Here is a 24,902-nt window from a genome sequence, read left to right as displayed (position 1 = left end):
ATTCTCTTTCTCTTCTCCTCTATGCCATGTTTACTTAAGCTGCTTTATAGAGTGCCTCTCACGGCACAGTTATTTTCTGTTTTAAAATAAAGAATGTTTGTTTTGATTTAAAGTACTACTGCCTGAGTCTCTTTTAAATCCATCCCTCTGCCTTATCAGTTTCCAAGGCGACATGGTCTCAGAGCGATGGTTTATTTACTCTAATTAATCAGGCTGGAATGCCTGCAAAAAAGAGACGACATCAGCCCTTTGATCTTCCTCCTTCTGAAGAAAATATGCCGATTCCAGCCGAACAGCAACCTGGCTTCGCACTAAGCAATATTTCTGCTGACGACACATCAAAGGAACAGATAAGTGCCGAATCTAATTTACTTCTATTAACTCAAGAAATAAATCTATCAAGTGAAGCACGGGCAATCAGCCCGGAGCTCCAGACAGAAATAGCTATAAATCCTAGTCAGCAAGGGAGTCTGCCAGAAAATCTCGGAGCAAAGCCGAAAGTTAGATTTCAGCAAAGCTTGATGTCTGTGCCAATTTTAAAAGAAAGCAAGCCTTTATCAGATGACATTAATATTCAGATTACAAGTTCCTTAGCTGAATATTTGAGACAAGACATTAATACTGCACAGAAATGTCTATCAGAACTAAAGATAGACAAAAAGGCAAGTGATCTTACACAACCTGAAAAGGATTTGATACAATTTTATTGTACCCAGATTACTCAGAAGGAGCAAAAGCTAGATAAAATTAGAAGCATGCAATTAGAATATTGTGAAAGCAAAATAAATGATTCATTAGAGGCAAGAAAAATGGAGTCTGTCCAAAGACAGCCTGATTTTTTAAAAAGCACTACAGTTGATGTAATGCATTCCTTGCCATTCAAGGAACTAGGTGCAGCACCACCCATTGGCCAAATTGAGAATTTACCCAGATCAACTTATTTTTCAGAAAGTAGCTCATTTTCAAGTCAGATAAAAAATGTGCCACCTGGTGCCAAAGTAAGCAACTGCACCAACTGCACCAAAATGTTATTTTATTGCCAGAAGACTCAGGAGCGCCATCCAGTGACCGTCTTAAGCAATACAGGTCGCAAAAAAATTTAGATGGCCAGAAAAATATTGATTTGCGCCAGAAAGATTTCTTTTTAGATTTCCAAATGAACAAAGAAGCTTCAGCAGGACAATTCTATTCTGCAGACAAGGGAAGGTTTGTGCCTCAACAGACTTTTTTTCAGCAAGTACCCCAACCAAGTCAAGGGGTGCAATTCTCACAGGTACAACCGCCTCAAGTTCCTGCTATGCCCGTGCAACCGGCGCAAATTCCACTTCAGCCGGCTCAGCCATTATTGGCACCACGTCCTCAACTACAACAACAGATGCCAGCTGCATTTCCAAGACAATTCTCTACCTTGTCACCATTGCAAGGTGAGTCTCAACTTCAGAACAATGGGCGGAATTACAAGACATGGTTACACCAGATCACGTTGATATTAGCTGCAGAAGGGGTTGACAACATTGTATTCAACCTGCTAAATAGACTCTGGACACAAGAAGAGAGAGCCTTAGATAGAAGAGCAACCATTTTGATTCTCATGTCTCTTGATACAGATTTATCAGTTAGATTCTCTCTTGCTAATACTGCAAATGCTGTGATTACTGCACTCGATGAACTTTACCATCCAATCTCTGCCGAGGGCACATGCCTGTTGTTTACTGATTTTTTCAACACGAAACTAAAACCTGGAGAGAAAATTGCTCCACACTTGTCAAAACTCTTGCGATGCAAAAGGAATTGGGCGAAAGAGGATACAACATTGATCACATACAAATGACCACGGCAATCCTCACGTCGCTAAATGAGGACTGGAAAGAAGCTATTACGAAGTGCCTTAGTATACCTCTACCTCAACGTACTACATCCAGAGTTTGTCAAATTTTAACCGAAGAAGAAATAATCATGGAACGCATGCTTAAATCCAGATCAACTACTACTAGAGCTCCAGCAAGTCGTGGTTACCAACAAAGAAGTAACCAATCCAGAAGATCAGATTTTCAACGCTCTCAATCTGCTGATCCACAACGCTCTCAATATCCTGCCCAGCCCAGAGGAAGAGGTTCCAGAGGCGGCAGGCGCAGGAGTTCAAGAAACTACAGATCAGCTCAACGAGGTTCCGGAAGCAAATCACACTCTAAAATCAATACCTTGATCGTAAAAAATGTTCCTGACTTAAATTGTGAGTACAGCACAAGACATTTATGGACTTTAGATAGCAGAGCTGCTTTTCACATTACTCACCAAAGAGAACTTTTTACCGAATTACATGAAACTGACATAAAGGAGGTGTATGCAGTCTCAAATCACGTATGCCAAGTCGAAGGAGAAGGAACTATCTACATAGATGAGTTGGATCAGATGATTCCACGCATTATCTACATTCCAGACGCTGGAAGCAATATACTCAGCCTTCATCGCCTAAACAAAGACTTAGTCTACAAAGCTATGCTCCTGAACTATGACATCCACATTATTAGAAATGGAACTGTTGTCGCATATGCCATTCCGATTGGTGGTGTTTTCTACCTGAAGCCAAATTTTCGTTCACTGGTAGATGTAAGTATGAGCGTTCCAAACCATGAAAGCGCAGGCCTAGAGAGAAAACCTGCTGCTACTATAAAATCAGAGGCTCATAAAGCCAATGAATCCCAAGGTGTTCCGCATAATGTTGCAAATGCTAAACCTGTACTAACAAATAAACCTTTTCATTCCAGGTGCATTCACCGTTGGCATCGTCGTTTGGGCCATGCTTCATATGATGTCTTATCCAAGATGCCTGAATGCGTGAACGGTTTCAAAGTCGATAGTAATTGTCCTATTTACTTAGACTGTTTTGTTTGTAACAAATCTAAATCCAAAGCTGCACCCATTGCTAAGCATGCCCTTCGTTTGTCTTCATGCATTTTCGATTTGGTTCATACCGACATTGTCGGTCCATTTCGGCCTACTAGGGGTAACAATAAGTATTTCTTAACAATTGTTGATAGTTATTCCAGATATGGTTTTGTGTATCTAATGAAACAAAAATCAGAGACGTTTCAGATCTTTACAGACTTTGCTGCACAGGTCTTCAATCAATTCGGTGTCCATATCAAAAGAATCCAAAGTGATCGTGGTGGAGAATTCATGTCTCAGCGATTCCAAAACTGGATGAGACGCAAAGGAATACAGCACCAAGCTTCAGCCCCTTATACTCCTCAACATAACGGGATAGTAGAACGAAGACAAGGTGTTTTACAGACTACGTATCACTGTCTCCTAGAAGACGCTGATCTCGACAATTCCTACTGAGGCGAAGCACTAAGGTATGCAAACTACCTTGTTAATCGTACTTGGAGCAGTGTTTTAAAACAAACTCCGTACTACATGTTTTATGGGAAGAAACCTGACATTCAAAACCTTCACATTTTTGGCTCATATGCCATGGTTAACATTCCACTGGCCCAGAGAAAGAAGGGCGGTCCAGTGGCAGAAAGATTGAGATTTATAGGTTTTGATGAAAGTTCCAAATACTACAAATTTGCTGACCCTAACTACAGAGCTGTTATTTCCAATTGAGGAAGATACAAATTGGTCCAGAATACACAGTAATGATACTTCAGTTTATTTTCCTAAAGATGTTCAAGGTACAGCGCAACCTGACTCTCAGATAGCTGTTCCAGCTGTTCCAGCTGTTCCAGCTGTTCCTGATGTACAGTCTTCACCAGTCGCAGATGATGTTCCTAGTGATGTAAATGAAGACGGAGATGACCAAAATGAATGGACCACAGTTCTAAGACGTTCCAGGAGAACCACAAAAGGAGTTCCTCCTCAGAGATATCAAGCGCAAGTAACTCAAAAATTGTTTCCTGTTATTTGCAACAATGTTTTACTTCCTCCTGATAATTTTTATCAAATAAGACATTTACGTGAACCTGAACAAGAAAAATTGTATGATGCCATGCAAGCTGAACTTGACAGTTTAAAGAAACTTAAGGTATACAAACACTTTGACCCTCCAGAGCAGAGGTCCCCAACCTTTTTAGCACCAGGGACCGGCTTTAAGTTAGACGAGTTTTCCACAGCCCGGTGGGGGGGGGGCGCTTTGGTCATATGGGGGTGGGGTTATGGAGGGGTGGAGCTTAGTGACGCAGCCCTCCACACTTCTCCACAGGGCGGGGAGAATCAGGAGGCTCCTTTGGCGGCTGGGGGCTGCCTGGCTTTGTGATTTTGGCTGGGGGGGGAGTTAGGAAGGTCCTACTTCTCCCCCCCCAGCCAAAAATTCAAAGCCTATCTGCTGGATACAGGCGATGAGTGGGACAGAGCGGCGCGGAAGCCTCTTGCAGCAGCTGCCACAGCCACCGGCTTCGGCGCCGTTCGTCCCGCCCATCGCCCGTATCCAGCAGAAGCTGCTGCCCGAGTGCTCTTGGCCGGCGGGATTCAAAGTGCTGGGGTGGGGGGTGTCCCAGCGGGAGGTGAAGCACTGGGGTGGGGGGGCTGTCAGGACACCCCCACCCCAGCACTTTGAATCCCGCCGGCCAAGAGCACTCGCGCAGCAGCTTCTGCTGGATACGGGCGATGGGCGGGACGAACGGCGCCGAAGCCGGTGGCTGTGGCAGCTGCTGCAAGAGGCTTCCGTGCCGCTCTGTCCCACTCATCGCCCGTATCCAGCAGATAGGCTTTGAATTTTTGGCTGGGGGGGGGAGAAGTAGGACCTTCCTAACTCCCCCCCCAGCCAAAATCACAAAGCCAGGCAGCCCCCAGCCGCCAAAGGAGCCTCCTGATTCTCCCCGCCCTGTGGAGAAGTGTGGAGGGCTGCGTCACCGCCCGACGCCCCACCCTGTCCTGCATAATGTTCTCTGCCGGGAGGGCAGTGCCGCCGCGGACCGGCTGAAAACCCCCAACGGCCCGGTCCTGGTCCGCGGACCGGCGGTTGGGGACCTCTGCTCCAGAGGACAAGAAAGTTATTGGCACACGATGGGTCTACAGAATTAAGCAAAAGCCAAATGGTGAGCAACTATACAAAGCAAGATTAGTAGCACAGGGCTACTCTCAGATTTTCCAGATGATTACACCGATACTTATTCACCTACTGTCAGAAATGAAAGTGTCAAAATCGCCTTAACAACTGCTGCTGCCCTGAATTTAGAAGTTTTCCAGTTCGATGTCGAAACAGCCTATCTGAATGCTGATCTAGATGAAGAAATCTACGTGAAAGGCGCACCCGGATTCCAGGACCAGGAAGGATGTGTCTGGCACCTGCAAAAGAGTCTGTACGGATTGAAACAATCTGGTTTAATGTGGCATAGATGTCTCATTGACAAGCTAAATTAATAAATAAGTCCGACTCTGATGAATGCGTGTTTACAAAAGGGCAAGGTAATGTTTATGAAATTGTTCTTGTTTATGTTGATGATATTGTTTACATTGGTCCAAATCAAAGTATGAGTGAGATTTTTGCAAAAGGTTTAGAAAAACACTTTACACTGAAAAGCTTAGGACACATTCATGATTACTTAGGAGTTCAGATTCAGAAAACTCAGAAGGGGTTTAGCCTCTCACAAGCAAACAAGATTGATCAACTTTTGAAACATTGCAACATGGCTAATGCACGCCCATGTCGGTCTCCAATGCAGACACACTTTTACAAGTTGACATACCAAAACAGTCCTTTGTTTAAGGACCAAACACTTTATCGCTCAGTCATTGGGTCACTGTTATACATTAGCAGTTGGACAAGACCCGACATTTCACTTAGTGTGAATTTGTTGTCATGACACGTAGGCAACGCAACTATATTTCATTGGACATGCATAAAGAGATTGCTCAGATACATGAAGCACACGAAGAACATGAAGTTGTTCCTGGAACCAGAACACAACAAGTATCCTGAATTGATTTGCTATGCAGATTCCGATTGGGCGAGTGACATTGAAACTTGTCAAAGTACTTCTGGTTTTATAATGTTTTTGAATGGTTGTCCAATTTTTTGGAAAGTTAGAAAGCAGAAATGTATTTCTTGTTCCTCCACTGAGTCAGAATATGCTTGTGTCTCTTACTGTTGTAATGTTTTAACCAATATTTCTGCTCTCATTAATAGTATCTGGGCTGATCCAATGAAACCAATTGTTATTATGGAGGACAATACTTCAGTAAAATTCATTGCTGAAGCTGAATATGTGGGAGCCCATTCATGGCACATTGACTTAAGATATAAGAATGCAAGAAAATATGTGCAACAAGGATTCGTGAAACTACAATATGTGCCTACAAATGAACAGATCGCTGACGTGCCGAATAAACCACTGCCAGCTGACCAACATGAATACCTCTCCGAGAAAATGTGCCTTATGTGAACCAATGTCCCTGATGACTGCCAAAGAAGGGGTGTCACGCTGGAAATTGCCAGCCACAGAGACATTCAGTAGTTAAAGAGTTAATGTGTGCCTTCTCTCTGATCACACCCACTTATACATCATTTCCCACATATCATTTCCGTCTGCTTACGTAGCAGCACATTCCTAGTCTCTTTCTCTTCTCCTCTACGCCATGTTTTCTTAAGCTGCTTTATAGAGTGCCTCTCACGGCACAGTTATTTTCTGTTTTAAAATAAAGAATGTTTGTTTTGATTTACTACTGCCTGAGTCTCTTTTAAATCCATCCCTCTGCCTATCAGTTTCCAAGGCAACACCTTTCAGATATCTTCTCCTTCTATCCTTTTCTTTATATATATTACTACATGTCTATTCTCTTCAATATGTATTGTGTATTGGACAAATAAATAAATAAATGTATGAAATTGAAAGTTGAAAAATTTGACATGTCCTAAACAATAATTGTAGGAAAATACTAAAGAAGAATCAGATGTGGATTATATTTTAGTGGGAGAAATGATTGAATAATTGTGGGGTGAGTAGCCGGAAATTCTAAAATTTCTAAAACAATGTGACAAAGGTAGTGTTCTAGCTACCCTGGAATTTACTTTCATTTAAAATTGTATCATTTTAGATTTTTCTTAAATCCATCAATTTGAACCTGAGTTGGGATCTCTCATAGGCTAAGTACTTTTGCCAGGCCAATGTTTCAACCATAACTCTTTCTGAACCTTAACAAATAACATCCAAGCTTATAAATGCTGTGCCATGGTGATCTTTTCAGAAGATGGAAAACATGTTGTGCAAGGCTGCTATTTGAGACAAATTATTGATGATGCATATTTGGGGTTTTTAAAAAGAGATGTAATGACTTTCTCAAAAGTGACATAAAAGACTTATAAAGCCTTTCCAAACATTCATTATTGTGTTTACGGATACAAGTATAGTTGAATGTACAATTGAGCTTAAAATTATTATACTCTCCAATAAAATATTTTCTATAACAAATTAGAGAGATCAATTAAAAATACATACTATTTAATTAATTTGATGTCTCTTTTAATGTGATAATAACATTGTAATCAATAATTATGAAAATCATTGGAAGTGTTTTTTTAACCTCGTATTTTTAATTTTACTTTATTTATTATTTGTTGGAAGTTTACAAAGTATAAACAGAGTACCAAAAATATACTATTTTAAAGTTTAAAGTACTCTGAGTCCTAGATTAACTGTAATATCAGTTCTACAATAAAATCAGGTGAATTATCTCAGGAATTAATTAGTGAATTTTATTTCTGTGTTTCTGACTTGTTAGTGGCCATGATATGAGACAGATCATTCCCATTTGGAAAGCAAAATTAATACTCTATAAAACATAAACTGAAGAATATAACTGCATTAAAAATCAAGCAAATATCTTGAACTCACAAAAATGTGACATTTTGAGGTTCAGATCAACTTCTGTTTTGCATTAAAAATTGGAAAGAAATGGGAAGTAATTTGTTACATGGGGCTTTTTTTGCTTTTTTGCATTGTAGCCTTATGCCACTTGACTCCTCTATAAAAATTAGCTGGAAATGAAATCTATGTTAGAATTCTGCATTAGAAATCCCTTTCTGGATTTCAATTTTTTTCTCTGTTTTTGCCATTGTAATTGTCTGGTCTTCTGTCCTAACTCCGATTGCCTTTGCCTCTGCTTCTTTACTTGCCCCACCCATACTAGAAAATGATGTATTTTTAGGACATGCAGTTTCCTTTGATAGACTATTTTTTATGAGCTGCTGTATGCTGATTCCTCCTTCCCTAGCTCCTCTTTTTACCATTCTTATTATCCCTTGATCTAAAAGAACGTGGCAGAATTTCTGCCAGTTTCATCTGGTTGAAAACAATAGAAATGTCCACCATTCCGTTAGTTAAATTGGCAAAAGAAGGGCCCATTGATGAAATGAAGAGAAAAAATAACAAGTTCACCAGATGAGGTCCCTTCAGGAGCAAGCAAGCAATACAGAAATTCAGTGTTAGAGAAAAAAATGGCCTGGAGGGTGCAGTGCACAAAGGAAAACTAAACAGAATTGCTTGTGTCTACTTACTAAGTGGGCAAACACTATTCCAATAAACCTATTGAATCAGAAAACACTACTTTTGATACATAGCAGGAAAACACTAGAGGTTGCCTTCTTGGAGGGTTGAGGTTTATAGAGGGCAACAATGTGCATTCCTACCTTCAAGTAACACTCATGCTGGGACAGCTTAGGCATTCTTACTAATTATATGCATTTCGGTAAAAAGAATGTTTATGATTGGCCAGACTTCAACTACTTTCCAAACTGAATTAAAATCACCCAGGGTGGTTTGGTTTTATCAGATTTATCAGCTTGGTTCTTTTTGTATTTACATTGGAAAATACAGTGTAACAAGAAAAACAATGTGCCTATGCCATCGTTGGGGAACATGAACAGGTTGATACTATTATATAAATCTTATTTATTTCCTTCACATAGAATAGAATAGAATAGAATTTCCTATTCAGAAATTCTGCTGCCATCCATATTGTCTCATTTGCAAATGTATTCCAAATTACAAAGACTCTTTCTGGTAATAATATCCATTGTATGATTGTCCTCAAATTCTTCTTCTCATGTTTAATTTATTCTAATATTTTTGCCAACTCTGTGGCCATATCTCTATCATATCTCTATCAGCCAGTTCAAATATTTCTTCTCACAAAAGTTCTTGTTGCAAACAGAAGATGTTAGCTTCCTCCATTCTCAAAGGTAAACACAAAATAAACACATTCCAATCTCATGACCAAGACACATAAAATCCACAACCAAGGCTAGCATCTGCTGAGCATATGAAATGAAATTCTCCTTGTAATGATTCCTCCAGCCAGTAGATGGCTGTAGATAGAAAGCTCTCATCTCTCTGTGGTTCTAGCATTTTTAGTTCCATATTTAATTCCATATTTGATTCTCTTTGTTGCACAATAAAAAACCAACTTCTTAAAAGAGGTGGGGGGAGATCTGATGCTTAAACAGTCCAAATTCAGCACCTTTAAATCTACTTTCTTTTAAATAGTCCAAACTTGGACAATATGCAAAAATATGCAGAATATGCAAAAATCGAAGCCTCCGCTATTCACCACACCGCTAAATCGCCGCTTCCTCTCCCATTTCCGGCAGTTAGCTCCATTGTGTGTGTGTGGGGGGGAAATTCCAATCCTTTTTCAGCCACAATCACTCACCAATACACCTCTTAATTTTTCCTTCACCTTGCCATCGCTTAAAAAGTACTCTTCTTAGGTGTTACTGCTTGGCTCCAATTCCTGCATTTGCGTTGTCTCCGTGGCTGGTGCCGACTCAAACATGACTGCCTGGCTGGCTTCGCACCACCACTGGTGCGAGACTAAGCCAGTACATCTGGTGGACCCCTAACCAGACCGCTGGTAGCATCCCCCTGTGTCACACCCCCCAAGGGTCACAAAGATGCAATTTGGTCTAATGCCTCTGATGTCACTTTATTCTAGGCAGGCACCAGGGACTCAGCTGAATTGTGGACAAGGAACAATATTTCCCTAAGCTCCCTCTGGAACCCTTCAGGGTCTATTAGGTGTCTGGGGTGGAACCGCTTAATAAGCTCTGCCTCCCTGAGGTGGAAGAGTGGTGCCTTAAAGTCCATCCTCAGTAGGAAATGATCTGACCCTGACAAAGGAAAAGTGTCTATTAATTCCAGATCATGTCTCCACTGTCCTGAGACAAACACTAGGTCAAGTGTGTGTGTCCCCCCTACAAGTTGGACCCTGAACTTTTTGGGACAGGTCCATGGTTGTCATGGAAGCCATTAACTCCTGAACCACATCCGAGGATTCAGCACCATAAGCCTGGGGAAACTTGACCGCCAACCCAGTTACAGCTTCTAGCAGTGTTAAACAGGGTTTTTGTAATGCAGTCAGGAGGCAGGTACATTAACAACAAACCCAACTGAATCTCTAAGTCCAACCTCAAGAGGAGAGATTCAAACCCAACAAACTTTGGGGCAGGGATCCTGCAAGGGCAAAGAGTCTTCCAGACATTAATTGCCACTCCTCCACCCCTTCCTTGGAGTCACAGCTGATGCAATACCTGAAACCCATCTGGGCACATCTCAGAGAGGGGAACACCCCCCTCGTGGCCCAGCCAGGTCTCGGTTATACATGCCAGATCAGCCACCTCATCCAAGAATAAATCTCGAACAAGAGGGGTCTTGTTGACAACAGACCTGTGTTTTAAAAGAATTGTTGCAAACAATATTCTTTATATTCAGAAAAAGACAAAACTCCATTTCTTCTGCCTACTGTATTGTCACTTACCAATAAAATAGAGGTGATGCTTTTGCTTTGGAGAGTTTATGGGAGTTTTGGTTGATGTGGAGTCCTTAGACAAATGAAGCCTAATTTTTTTTCATCTGCCATTGTCTGAGTAAACTAATTCAAGATCTCCCTGATATCTGATATTTTTTCTGATTTAATTTTGAAGGCATTCTTTTTGCTTCTTTTTAGTACGTGCTTACCACCTGGAATTTCTAGAAATATTTCTGAGAAAATACTTTCAGAATTAATCCTTTTTGGGGCACCAATTGTAGTAATTGAAGTAAATTCTGCCCTCCTGAAACAATACTGGCCAAATAAACAAAGGTGAAATTCAGCTTGTTTTCTAGACCAGTGTTTCCCAACCTTTTTTGAGCCGTGGCACATTATTCATATTTTCAAAATCCTGGGGAACACTGAAAGGGGGGGGGGGGGGGGCGGGCTAAAGAAAAGTTTGGACAAAAAAACCCTCTCTCTTCCTCCCTTTCGCTCTATTTCTCCCTCTTTCTCTCTTTTCCTTCCTTCCCTTCTTTCTCTCTCTCCATCCCTCTTTCTTTCTTTCTTCCTCTCTTTTTTGCTCTCTTTCTCTCTCCATCCTTCCCTTCCTCTATGTCTTTCTCTCTCCCTTGCTCTCTCTCTCTGTCTCTCTTGCTATCTCTTTCTTGCTTTTTTCTCTCTCTCTTGCTCTCTCTCTCTCTTTCACTGTCTTGCTATATGTCTCTTTCTTTCTCTTTGCCTCTCTTGCTAGCTCTCTTTCTTTCTCTCTCTTTCTCTCTTGCTATGTCTCTCTTTCTTTCTCTCTCTCTCTCTCTCTGTGCCTCTCTTGCTAAGTCTCTCTTTTTCTCTTGCTATGTCTCTCTTTCTTTTTCTCTCTCTCTGCCTCTCTTGCTATGTCTCTCTTTCTCTCTCTCTCTCTTTCTCTCTCTCTCTTTCTCTGCCTCTCTTGCTTGCTCTGTCTCTCTTTCTCTGCCTCTCTTGCTACATCTCTCTTTCTCTCTCTCTCTGCTTCTCTTATATGTCTCTCTTTCTTTCTCTCTCTCTCTCAGCTGACTGCAAGTGGAAGCCCTGACGGCGGCAGCTGGACGTGCTGCTGGACACCGTATATGCCAGGCACGCAGCGCCAGCATGTACGACGGCCAGCAGCACGTCCAACCACCACCATCAGGGCTCCCGCTTGCAGTCAGCTGAGAGAGAGAGAGAGAGCGATCCCTCTCTCCGCCGCCATCTCCCTGTGACTGCCTGCGGCCGCTGCGGCCACCCCCCCTGCTCCCATCGCCAGTGCCCTCCCGCCGGGCCACAAAGGACACTTGCCGTCGACGCCAGAGAAGCTCCAGCTGGGCGGGGCGCTGCCGGTACTTCTGTCCTGGGGCTCCCGCTCGCAGCTGTCCCCCGCCTCCTGCTCGATGCCGCTGTTTTCGGCGCTCTCCTGCTGGGCCCCAAATAAGGAAGGCGGGAAAAAGGCGCGAAGAATGGAGCTGTCCTTTTTCCCGCCTTCCTTCTTTGGGGCCCAGCAGGAGAGCGCCGAAAACCGCGGCATCGAGCAGGAGCTGGGGGACAGATGCGAGCGGGAGCCCCAGGACGGAAGTACCGGCAGCGCCCCGCCCAGCTGGAGCTTGGCGGCACACCTGGCCATGTCTCGCGGCACACTAGTGTGCCGCGGCACACCGGTTGGGAAACGCTGTTCTAGACAGCATTTGTGAGGTTTATTCCTTCATATTAGAGTTTAACAAAATAGTGGTACCGACTTAGTCATATATATTACATTGGCGACAAGGGAAGAGACCGCCCACGCATCTCACTGCTTCAAGTAAACAACTCCAACCCCGCAAGTATTACCGATGGCTCGTTCTCACACTAGCCCCGCTGATTTTGAATTATTCAATCAGGCCACAGAGACATGGGAAGTTTTCTTCAGCGCTTCGAAGTGTATCTCCAGGCAAATGAATGAAACAAGCTGTCAGAGGCTCGGCGCTGCTCCTGTTTCTGTGCATGTGGCACAGAAGTATTTAATATGGCATGAGCCCTGACAACACCCAGAATCGTTTATGAAGTCCTCTGGGTGGAATTAATGGACAAATTAAAAGCTCATTATGCTCCAGCCCGTTCGCGAGTGGGTAGGCGTTTCACGTTCAGACAGCGAGTCCAGAGTGAGGGGCAATCTATAAATGCCTATGTCACATCGCTTCGTGAGGCTGCCAAAGAGTGTGAATTTACCCAATTAGAAGAGTCTTTACTGGAGCAATTTATTTGTGGAGTGATCTGCACCTTCAATGCCGTTTGCTGGCTCAACAGGAATTAACTTTACAAGCTGCGGTAGAGGAGGCTGTTGCTTCTGAGCTTTCCTCACACTTGTCTGCTGAAATTCACTGCTATCTGCCATCTACAACGCCCCCTCAGACTGCCACTACAGTTCATTACGAAGCGCAACATTCCAACCACTGGGAGGCGCCTGACGTCACAGTTGCCAAGCTGTGATCTAATCCCATCTTCATCGCCAATGTAATATATCAGACTAAGTCGGTCAGACTTCAATTAACTTGTTTATTTGCAAGTTAAACAACGGAACAGCAATGCGTAGCAATAACAGAATGAACGTAGAATACACAAACAAGAACGCCTCAGAATCTTGACAGCTCTATTTATATAGCAGCTGTCAGTCCCAACAGCCAATCCGGACACAGGGAATTTCCCGCTTTTGTTGTCACCCAATCCTGGGTGACTTCCCTGTTGCTGGGGACATAACATCTACCTAAGAACGCCTCTACTTACGAACTTTTCTAGATAAGAACCGGGTGTTCAAACTTTTTTTGCTTCTTCTCAAGAATCATTTCCCATTTACAAACCCGAGTCTCTGAAACTGTAACTGGAAAAGGGAGGGAGAAGCCTCCGTAGGCCCTCTCCAGGAATCTCCTGGGAGGAAACAGGGCCTCCATTCTCCCTGTGGTTTCCCCAATCACACACACTATTTTTTCTTTCTCTTTTCCCTTAAAGCAGAGGCACAAATCTAAGGCTTTTTTCACAGATGTATCCTATAGAGAAACATTAGAACAAAAATATTCCAAACAGATTCTGACTCTATTTGGTGGGGCAATGATGAACTTGTCCAGCAGGTGGCTGGCATACCCCAAAAAACAGGCAGGAAATTTCCTACATCTACTAAACATATATCCATTGAAGGAAGAATGCAATATTGTGTGAAGTAAAGCAAGCAGTGCTGACGTCCTACAGATCCTGCCTCTAGCATTTGTATGTTTAAATGAGCTGCTCCTTACTTTTGCTGTAGACACAGCCTACAAATGCAGGATGAAAAGATGAGACAGGCAGCAACGACCAATTCTTTTTGCAAAATGTGATATATATATATATATATATATATTGGCAGTGAAAGCTGCATAGATCTTGGACCTGGATAGCTTTGCATTGATGGCATCTTTTGCTGTTGACAAACTAGGAAACTATTTATTCACCATTCCAACTAACTGACAAAGAGAAGAATTTTGGAAATGAAACTAGTTCAACACTTGTGCATTTAAATCAGCTTATTTATTGTGAGTGTCTTTCCTTTCATGATAAGCAATCATATAAATCCACTTCTGTCAATAGTTACTGAGGAGGAAGGCAATCAACTCAGAACAATTTGCTTATGCTTTTTCCTTTTAAACTGAGCATCCATTTCCTAGCCAAATCCCAAGAATGACCGAGGACTGCATTTTTCTAGATACAGAACTCAGTGACTTTATTCTTTGTAATGTCTCTACTGATCAGCATACAAATTTCTCTTTCTCGGATGAAGACTTGTTTTATTACAGATTCTTATATGCAATTCCAGCTATTTATGGAATCATCATTTTGATTGGGCTAATTGGCAATATCACTCTGATTAAAATCTTTTGTACAGTAAAGTCCATGAGAAATGTCCCCAATTTGTTCATTTCCAGTCTGGCTTTTGGAGACTTGCTTCTTTTGATCACCTGTGTTCCTGTGGATGCCAGCAGATATTTGTCTCCTGATTGGCTTTTTGGTCGAGTTGGATGTAAACTTATTCCTTTTATCCAGCTTACTTCAGTGGGGGTGTCAGTCTTCACCCTCATGGCTCTTTCTGCAGACAGGTAAGTGCCTTTTTGAACATTTCTTGAGATTCAGTCATATTTTTCTGAAGGCAAACATAGGTTGCAGTTTCAACATGGCTGAAATGTAATCAAGGAAAAGATTATGATTAATTTATAATGAGAAGCCAAGAAAATCATGTTTAATATCACTTAAAGCTACGATACATGGTAAAATAGTTAACTTTCCAAGGGGGAGGGCTGTGATATTTTTTAATTTCAGTCATATTGTTTTGTGCTGAATCATTATTATAATGAAATTTGATACAAGTTTATTCAAAGTAAACTCTTTGAATTCAATGGATTTATACACCTAAATGTATAGATTTAGTGTTGCTGCTTTAAATTGGTTTTAACATTTGAAATCAATGCAAATGACTTTTAATACTTGATAGGCCTACAGGTGGAATATTATTTACTCATTTCATTTTTCAATTAGATATTCAAGAAATATTCCAAGCATGTTTGTAACATTTAAAATGCTTTGTACTGAAAAAATAAAGTTTCCTAATGATAAATCTATTTAAGATAATTTACACTTAACGTATTTGTAATTTGTATTTCTTTGTGATGAATTGAGGTACACCAAACCCCATATTTATTTTTCTGCAAATCTTAGGAGTTCATTGTCACAAAAGGAACAGCTTTATTTGGTGCTGAATCCTTTTGCTTCAATTATTTAGAAAGATGATAAATAACTAAAGAGAGCTTTGCACAGATTTTTAAAATTAATTTCTTAGAGTAAGATCAATTGAAGAACAAAAATAATCTATATTAACCAATTCACTAGGCATCTACTTAGAAAAGAAAATGAATAGTCTGTCTAATAATTTTCCCATTTAGTTATATATATATATAAACTCATTGTTTAAATAAGCTAATTTTTCTAAAATGAATTAGATGCAACCTTTAAAAAGTACCTCTTCATAATTACATTTATTTTGGTTTAAAATTATTTTTTAAAACACAAGATACGTTTTTACCAATATATTAATTGTCTAAAATCTAAAATTCTTTGTCCAAACAAATATGACTAATAATTGACATCTGGCATAATTTAAAAGTAAATTACACGATTATTTTAGGTTTGGGTTTGCTTTCTGGACAGTATATAAACATCTAATTTAGGGAAGGCAAGTGAAAAGAACAACCATAGGTGTTTTCCCAAAGCTATGATTTATCTATCTGTGTCCTTTTATCCAACTTAAACATTTCATTGCATAAATCAGAACTCATTCAAAGTAAGAACTAGTATTAAAATTGTAAGGAAAGATTATTATCTTGCTTGCACAAAAGATATTCTTCATTTAATATTAGCTACAGAGTCATTTTGAAGAGATTCCTAAACAAAACATGATTAAAAATCATTAATCCCATCATCTGGTCATCAAACCACAATACATTTAAACACGAAGAATGAATTTGTGACATTGAAAGCCCCAATGTCTCAAAGCCAGCAGATTTTTCTTTTTGTAAAAGGACACAGACAACAGACATGTAATACAGTTGTCACAAAGCCATTTCACATATTATCCAAAATGAAGTGGAGGAATTTTGTATTGAACTATGTCCTTTGGAAGGAGAAATAACATTTTTTAGAAAAGTTGTGTTAAAAAATAACTCCTTGGGGAGATTATCATTATCTAAAAATATGAGAAACAGCCACACCCAGCTAGCTGGCCATAGGCAACTTCAAATAGGCACAATAGGTCTCTGAGTGGCTTCTACAAGTACAGGTGGAACTCAAAAAATTAGAATATCATGCAAAAGTTCATTTATTTCAGTAATGTAATTTAAAAGGTGAAATTTATTATTGAGAGAGACTCATTACATGCAAGGCAAGATAGTTCAAGCCACGATTTATCATAATTGTGTTAATTAAGGGGTACAGCCCATGAAAACCTCAAATCCACTGAAGTAGACCCAGACGCGAGGTTCAAGCAATCGGTACTTTTATTCAGCTCAGAGAACAAGTGACAGCTCAGCAAGGTAAAGTGACAATTCAGCGAGTACCAACTGACTCTGCCTGGAGAAACCGCTCCTTTTATACATTTCCGGTTCCCGCCAAAGCTAGAGCCGGCCGCGTCTGAGCCAATCAGGAGCGACTTCCTGCTTCGGCTCAGACAGCGCTGGAAAGAGGAACAAACTATTTACAGGAATTACAAGGTAGCCATTTCAGGATACAACACCCCTCCCCTCATAGTTGGACACATCCATCACGAAAGCCATGTGACAAAGTCGTCCAATCGGTGGGGCCTCCGTGGAGCTCGCGCTGACCTGCGCAGTTCAATTTCTCCTTCGACACCGACTGTGGAGGATGGCTCGCCGCTGTTCTCCCGGCGCGGCGGACTTGGCCTGGCGGGCCCAACGAAGGCTTCGGAGGACGAGGATGGCTCGGCGTCACTGGATGGTTCCCCCTGGCCCGATAAGTCTCTTTGCGTGTTTCTTAACTCGGGCAATGTGCTAAAGTCTGTTGAAGGGGGAGAGTCCATGTCAGCGGTTTGTGTCAATTGATTTTCTGTTCGCTTCCGAATGTGGTCTATGTGTCGTTTCCACAAACGACCATCCTCTAGTTTTACAATATAAGTCTTTGGTGCATTTTGCTTAACAACAATTCCTTTCATCCAGTTTACATTTCCATCAAAACTTTTTACATATACATTTTGTCCCAAATACATTTCTCTTTCAGGTTTTACACACATTTGGTTATTATTAACACAGAACCTTGGGTTCAACCTGTCTAGTGGTGACCTCAATTTCCTTCCCATCAATAACTCCGCAGGGCTTACATGTGTGTGCGAGTTAGGGGTAATGTGTTGGGTGAGTAAGAATTGGTCCAAGTTTTGTTGTACATCCCCAGGGCCTGACCTGCGCAATGCCTCCTTTGCCACACGAACGTAACGTTCTGCCAATCCATTAGCCCAGGGCGAATAAGGCGAGATGAGGGCATGCCTGACCCCTAGGCCATCTAGGAACAACTCGAATTGCCTGGCTGTTAGCTGTGGCCCATTGTCAGACACTAAGATATCTGGGCAACCATGGGATGCAAACAGTCTACTCAATACCTTGATGGTGGCACTTGTGGTTATGTTGCTCATTGCTATTATTTCCACCCATTTGGAGAAAGCATCAACCACTATTAAAAAATACTGGGACCCCACTGGACCAGCAAAATCAATGTGGATTCTTGACCAAGGACCAGCAGGCTGCTCCCACTCAGCCGGAGTTGTTTTGGGGGGACTAGGCCGTGACTCTTGGCATGGTTCACACTTTGAAACCCAACTCTCAATGTCACCATCCAGACCTGGCCACCATAAATGCCCCCTTGCTAGGCTCTTCATCCTGACAATCCCAGGATGACCCACATGTAACATTTTGAGTACCTTTTCCCTTAGGCTTTTGGGGATGATCACTCTATCTCCCCACAGCAGACAGCCCTTTACATAAGATAACTCAAGTCTTTTGTTCTTAAAATCACACAATTCAGGTTTCACAGCATCATTTTGCCATCCCTTTAGTACACAGTTCACCACTTGTTTAAGGATTTGATCTTGCTGCGTGTGTGCAGCTACCTCTTTGGCCGTGGTTAGTGGGTTATCCTCGAGTTCTATCATTAGTACATCTGTGGAAGGAACAGGGTCCTCCACTAAGTCTGTTATGGGGCACCTGCTGAGGCCGTCTGCGTGATTGATTTCCTTCCCCCCCTTGTGGGTGAGATCATACTGGTACCCTGAGAGGAAAAGAGCCCATCTGATTAGTCTTGGAGACATAAAAGGCGGAGTGGGCTTGTTGGGGGCTAGCAGACCTAGTAGGGGCTTGTGGTCAGTGACTAGTTCAAAACTTCTTCCAAAAATATAATTGTGAAATTTCTTTACCCCTGCCACTAAAGCTAGAGCCTCCTTGTCTAACTGGCTATAATTCCTCTCTGTGCTGGTCATGGTTCTTGAGAAAAATGCTATTGGGGCCTCTGTCTTATTAGGTAGAACGTGAGCTAGGACTCCTCCTATGCCGTACGGCGAAGCGTCGCACGTGAGCCTAATGGGTAGTGAAGCACTATATTGGACTACTACACTTTTAGAAGTTAATAATTGCTTTATTTGAAAAAAAGCTTCACGTTCAGTTTCCCCCCAGGTCCAGCGGGCTTCCTTCTGGAGTAAACGATGAAGAGGCTCTGCTACTGTTGCCTTCTGTTTTAAAAAAACGGAATAAAAATTAAGGAGGCCTAAAAATGCCTGCAGCTCATTCTTATCTCGTGGCTCTGGGGCTTCCCTAATGGCTCTCAGCTTCTCTGTAGTGGGGTGGATACCTTCTTTGTCTATTTTATATCCTAGGAATTCTATACTGTTGGTTCCCCAGACACATTTGTCAGGCTTGATTCTTAAACCTTTGTCCTGTAACCTCTTAAGTACTTCCCTTATTCTTTTGTTTACTTGTTCCTGGTTTTCCCCTGCAATTAAGATGTCATCAAAGTATGGAATGGCCCCATTTACCCCTGACAATAGGCGTTCCATAATGCTCTGGAATATCCCTGGGGCTATGCTTACCCCAAACTGTAACCTCGTGCATTTGAACGCCCCCCTGTGCGTTACAATTGTTTGTGCGTTTGCTGTTTGTTCATCGACCGGGAGTTGCTGGTAAGCTTGCGCAAGGTCGATCTTTGCGAACCTTTTCCCCTCCCCCAGGGAGTGTAGAAGTTGTTGTACAACCGGGATGGGGTAGGGGTGGTGTTGGAGTGCCTTATTCAGGGTAGATTTGTAATCAGCGCAAACCCTTAAAGAACCATCTGGCTTCAGCGGTGTAACTATGGGAGTTTCCCATGGCCCCTGTTCCACAGGGACCAAAATACCTTGGCTTATGAGTTTATCCAGCTGCAGGTCTAGTTTGGGGAGAAGCGGAAGGGGGACCCTGCGAGGTTTTAGCCTGACTGGTGGGACCTTGGGGTCAATAGAGAATGATATAGGGGCCCCCTTATACAATCCTAAGGTGGGGCTGAACACTTCAGGGAACTCTTTCACAAAGTTAGGCATATTATCACAGTTTACATTACACACACCCGAAATTTCGATCCCCAACGGTTCCATCCAAGCTAAACCCAGAAGAGAGTGCTTAGCCCCCGTTACAATAAGCATGGGAAGGGTACATTTAACATTCTTGAATGCAATAGGTACATTTGCTGTTCCCAGGACCGAGATTACCCCCCCCTTGAAAGTCTCTGATCACTAAAGAGGTTTGACTTAGATCAGCTTTAGACATATTAGGCATATACAGTTTAAACTTCTCCCAAGGCATGATGGTATATCTAGATCCCGTATCAAGCTCCATTGAGCAAGGCTGGTTATTTAGTAACAGTGAAATAACAATTTTAGCCCCCTTTTTTGTTGCCGTGTTATTCACGGAAAATTGAGAGTTACCTCTATAGTAGTCGCGGTTAGCGGTTGAGTAGTTTCTTTGACCCGAATTGCGGAACGGTCTCTTTTCTCGCGATTGGGGGGCCTGGTTTTGTGGTCGTTGGTATTGCGGTGTGGCGAATGTCTCTTCTGGTGCCGTTGCTCTGCATGCGATGGCGATGTGGCCTCGACGGTTGCAGCGGTGGCATGTGGCGTCTCGGAAAGGGCATCGATGGCGCTAGTGGTTTCCCCGGCAGCCCGCGCAGGGGGCTGGGTGAGTAGCTCTGTGGTGTCTCGGCTGGTCTTGTACCAGGAAGCAGTTGTCCCCGTTGTGAGCTGGTTGGCTGGGGTCGTCTGATTCTACGGCGCGGGGAGACGCGGAGTCAATCTTGGCAATGAGTTCTCGCCTTCCGTGCTCTTTCAATTCTCTAGCTGCTGCGTCGGCGGCTTCTGCGGTTTGTGCTAGTTTAATCACGGTTTGTAGAGTCGGCTCTTCTTCGGTGAGGAGTTTATTTCTCACTGTGGCGCTTTTCATGCCGAAAACCAGGGCGTCGGTGAGGCAAACTTCCGGGTGTTTAAACTTGCATTGAGCAAGTACCGTTCGAAGTTGCGTTGTAAACTGGTTGATTGACTCAGTTTCCTTCTGAGCCATCATGGAAAACTGATGCCGAAAAACCATGGCTGGTTTGGTCGGTTTGAAATGGCTCGCTAGCTTCTCCTGTAGGACGTCCCAAGCTACGGTTCTTGCTGGCTGCGGGTCGGTGAGAGTCTGGGCAAGGCCACGGATTTCTGGGCCGCAGTAATTAAGAAAAATAGCCCGTCTGCGATTGGCTTCGGTGTCCTGTATTCCCGCCGCCTCGAGGAAGATTTCGAAGGTGGCCATGTATTCGTCCCAGGACGTTTTTTCGGGATCGAAAAGTTCCGGAGCCTGGCCGATCTGGACTTTGTTCATGTTGCACGCGATGTTTCTTCCGTCCGTTCGTCGCCAGTGAAGTAGACCCAGACGCGAGGTTCAAGCAATCGGTACTTTTATTCAGCTCAGAGAACAAGTGACAGCTCAGCAAGGTAAAGTGACAATTCAGCGAGTACCGACTGACTCTGCCTGGAGAAACCGCTCCTTTTATACATTTGCGGTTCCCGCCAAAGCTAGAGCCGGCCGCGTCTGAGCCAATCAGGAGCGACTTCCTGCTTCGGCTCAGACAGCGCTGGAAAGAGGAACAAACTATTTACAGGAATTACAAGGTAGCCATTTCAGGATACAACATCCACCACCTCAGAAAATTAGAATACTACATGCGATCAATACATAGAACAATATCAGACTGCTGAAAAGTATAAGAATGCACATGTACTCAGAACTTTGCTTGGGCCCCTTTTGCAGCAATTACTGCCTCAATGTGGCATGGCATAAAAGCTATCAGCCTGTGGCACTTCTGGGGTGTTATGGAAGACCAGGATGCTTCAATAATGGCCTTCACTCTTCTGCATTGTTCAGTCTCATGTCTCTCATCTTTCTCTTGGCAATGCCCCATAGATTCTATATGAGGTTGAGGTTGGGAGAGTTTGCTGGCCAATGAAGCACAGTAATCCCATGGTCATTGAACCAGGTTTTGGTGCTTTTGGCAGTGTGGGCAGTGTGGGCAGGTCCTGCTGGAAAATTTATATTGACTTCAGCAAAGCCTTTGATTCAGTGGTCCACGACAAACTACTCCTAAAATTCAAATCCTATGGCATCTCAGGATCCCTCCACAGCTGGATTACAGCATTCCTGTCAAACAGACAACAAGTGGTCAAAATAGGAAGCACCATATCCACCCCCGTCCCAGTTAAAAGCGGGGACCTACTCTATTCATTCTCTACATCAATGACCTTTGCAATTACATCACAAGCAACTGTGTCCTCTTCGCCGACAATGTAAAACTCTTCAACACCACCGATAACACAAGTACTCTCCAAAAAGACCTTGACACTGTTTCTGAGTGGTCTAACACATGGCAACTCCAAATCTCAACTAGCAAATGCTCTGTCCTACACATTGGGAAGAAGAATCTGAACTCCAAATACAAACTGAATAATCAAATTATCACAGATAATCCCCACTCGGTTAAAGACCTTGGTATACTAATAACAAAAGATTTAAGTGCCAAAGCCCACTGCAACAACATAGCCAAGAAAGCTTCAAGAGTTGTAAACCTAATCCTACGTAGCTTCTGCTCTGGCAATCTCACACTACTTACCAGAGCTTACAAAACTTTTGCCAGACCTATCCTTGAATACAGTTCATCTGTTTGGAACCCATATCGCATCTCAGACATTAACACCCTTGAAAATGAGCAAAGATACTTCACCAGAAGAGCCCTTCACTCCTCCACTCGAAATAGAATACCCTATGAGACTAGACTTTCAATCCTGGACCTAGAAAGTTTAGAACTAACATGTCTTAAACAAGATCTAAGTATTGCCCACAAGATCATATGCTGCAACGTCCTGTCTGTCGGCGATTACTTCAACTTCAACCACAACAACACAAGAGCACACAACAGATTTAAACTTAATATTAACCGCTCCAAACTTGACTGTAAAAAATATGACTTCAGTAACCGAGTTGTCGAAGCGTGGGACTCCATAGTGTCATCCCCAAAAACCCCCAACACTTTACCCTTAAATTATCTACGGTTGACCTATCCAGATTCCTAAGAGGTCAGTAAGGGGCAAGTACAAGTGCACTAGAGTACCTTCCATCCCCTGTCCTATTGCTCTCCTATATCTCCTATACCTTTCTTCTATTCCTATATCTCTTCTTCTATTCTTTCATTGATATGTTCTATTACTATACCTTCTTTTCTATTATTTCTTAGATATATTTTACTATGAGTATCTCTTCTATAACCTTCATCATGTATTTTACTATGTGCATATAGATATATACCCACTAAAACCCTCATTGTGTATTGGAATAAATAAATAAATAAATAAATAAATAAATAAATGAATGAATGAATGAATGAATGAATGAATGAATGAATGAATGAATGAATGAATGAATAAATAAATAAATGAATAAATAAATAAATAAATAAAATGAAGTCAGCATCTCTATAAAGCTTGTCTGTGGAAGAAGCATGAAGTTCTCCAAAATCTCCCAGTAGACAGCTGTGTTGACCCTGGACTTAATGAAGCACAGTGGACCAACACCAGCGCTATCTAAATTGTTTATGAAGATATTCAAGAGTATTGGACCCAAGGCAGAACCCTGAGGTACTCTACTGCATACTCTCTCCATATATATACAGTTCCATTGAGAACTACATGTTGAGTGAACTTTGTAAGCCAGTAACAAATGCATTTAGTGGTGATTTATTTATTTTATTTATTTATTTATTAGATTTGTATGCCGCCCCTCCCCGTAGACTCGGGGTGGCTAACAACAATAATAAAACAGCATATGACAAATCTAATATTTAAAATAACTAAAAACCCTTATTAAAAAACCAAACATACACACAAACATACCATGCACAAATTGTATAGGCCTGGGGGGAAAGGAATATCTCAATTCCCCCATGCCTGATGAAAGAGGTGGGTTTTAAGGAGCTTACGAAAGGCAAGGAGGGTGGGGGCAATTCTGATCTCTGGGGGGAGCTGGTTCTAGAGGGTCGGGGCCACCACAGAGAATGCTCTTCCCCTGGGACCTAGTCGATGGGACCCAGAGAAGGCCAACTCTGTGGGACCTAACTGGTCGCTGGGATTCCTGTGGCAGAAGGCAGTCCCGGAGATATTCTGGTCCGATGCCATGAAGGGCTTTATAGGTGATGCTGTTTCTCCCACATTTTTCTATCCTACCAAGATAGATTTTGTCAAATGCCTTACTGGAGTCCAAGTATACTATATATGCAAGTATACAAATAGACGTAAGTGCCAAAGCCCACTGCAACAACATCGCCAAGAAGACTTCAAGAGTTGTTAATTTAATCCTACATAGTTTCTGCACTGGTAATCTCACACTACTTACCAGAGCTTACAAAACTTTTGCCAGGCCCATCCTAGAATACAGCTCATCTGTTTGGAACCCAGACCGCATCTCAGACATTAACACCCTCGAAAATATACAGAGATATTTCACCAGAAAAGCCCTGCATTCCTCCTCCCATAACAGAATACTGTACGAAACTAGACTTACAATCCTGGGCCTAAAAAGCTTAGAACTAAGATGCCTTAAACATGATCTAAGCATTGCCCACAAGATTATATGCTGCAACGTCCTGCCTGTCAATGACTACTTCAGCTTCAATCACAACAATACAAGAGCATATAACAGATTCAAGCTCAATATTAACCGCTCCAAACGTGACTGTAAAAAATACGACTTTAGTAATAGAGTTGTTGAAGCATGGAACTCATTACCGGACTCTGTAGTATCATCCCCTAACCCCCAACATTTTACCCTTAGACTGTTCACGGTTGACCTCTCCAGATTCCTAAAAGGTCAGTAAGGGGCGTGCATAAGTGCACTAGAGTGCCTTCCGACCCTTGTCCTATAGTCTCTCCTATATCCCATATATCTTCTCTTTTATCCCTATATCTTTGTTCTATTCTCTTATTGATTTATTTTATCCTATATTCTCTCTTCCATTCTTTCTCTAATTCTGTTTCC

At 42.3% G+C, this 24,902-nt stretch overlaps 2 protein-coding genes across 4 annotated transcripts in view; both read left to right on the top strand.

Annotated features, from left to right (window-relative positions):
* The first annotated feature begins 1,212 nt into the window (after positions 1-1,212).
* On the top strand, positions 1,213-7,415 carry LOC139166706 (uncharacterized). 3 transcript variants are annotated; one of them, XM_070750638.1, is made up of 3 exons: positions 1,517-2,610; positions 2,769-2,860; positions 6,134-7,415. In XM_070750638.1, exons 1-2 carry the CDS (start codon positions 1,780-1,782, stop codon positions 2,811-2,813), a joined length of 876 nt encoding a protein of 291 aa, XP_070606739.1. In that variant the 5' UTR covers positions 1,517-1,779; the 3' UTR covers positions 2,814-2,860; positions 6,134-7,415. The 3 variants fall into 3 exon arrangements, with proteins under 3 accessions (XP_070606740.1, XP_070606739.1, XP_070606738.1); XM_070750639.1 differs by lacking the exon at positions 2,769-2,860 and having other exon boundaries at positions 1,213-2,610; XM_070750637.1 differs by having other exon boundaries at positions 1,688-2,860.
* A 7,018-nt stretch (positions 7,416-14,433) lies between these two features.
* GRPR (gastrin releasing peptide receptor) overlaps positions 14,434-24,902 on the top strand; it is a 76,754-nt gene continuing 66,285 nt past the window's right edge. The window contains exon 1 of the mRNA XM_070751807.1: positions 14,434-14,864. Coding sequence (XP_070607908.1) covers positions 14,449-14,864 — 416 coding nt within the window. The 5' untranslated portion in view covers positions 14,434-14,448. The remainder of the gene's footprint in view (positions 14,865-24,902) is intronic.

This window comes from Erythrolamprus reginae, chromosome 4 (genome assembly GCF_031021105.1).
Source record: "Erythrolamprus reginae isolate rEryReg1 chromosome 4, rEryReg1.hap1, whole genome shotgun sequence".
Classification (NCBI taxonomy): domain Eukaryota; kingdom Metazoa; phylum Chordata; class Lepidosauria; order Squamata; family Dipsadidae; genus Erythrolamprus; species Erythrolamprus reginae.
The sequence above is the reverse complement of the archived record's forward strand: the minus strand, read 5'-3'. Positions and strand labels throughout refer to the sequence as shown.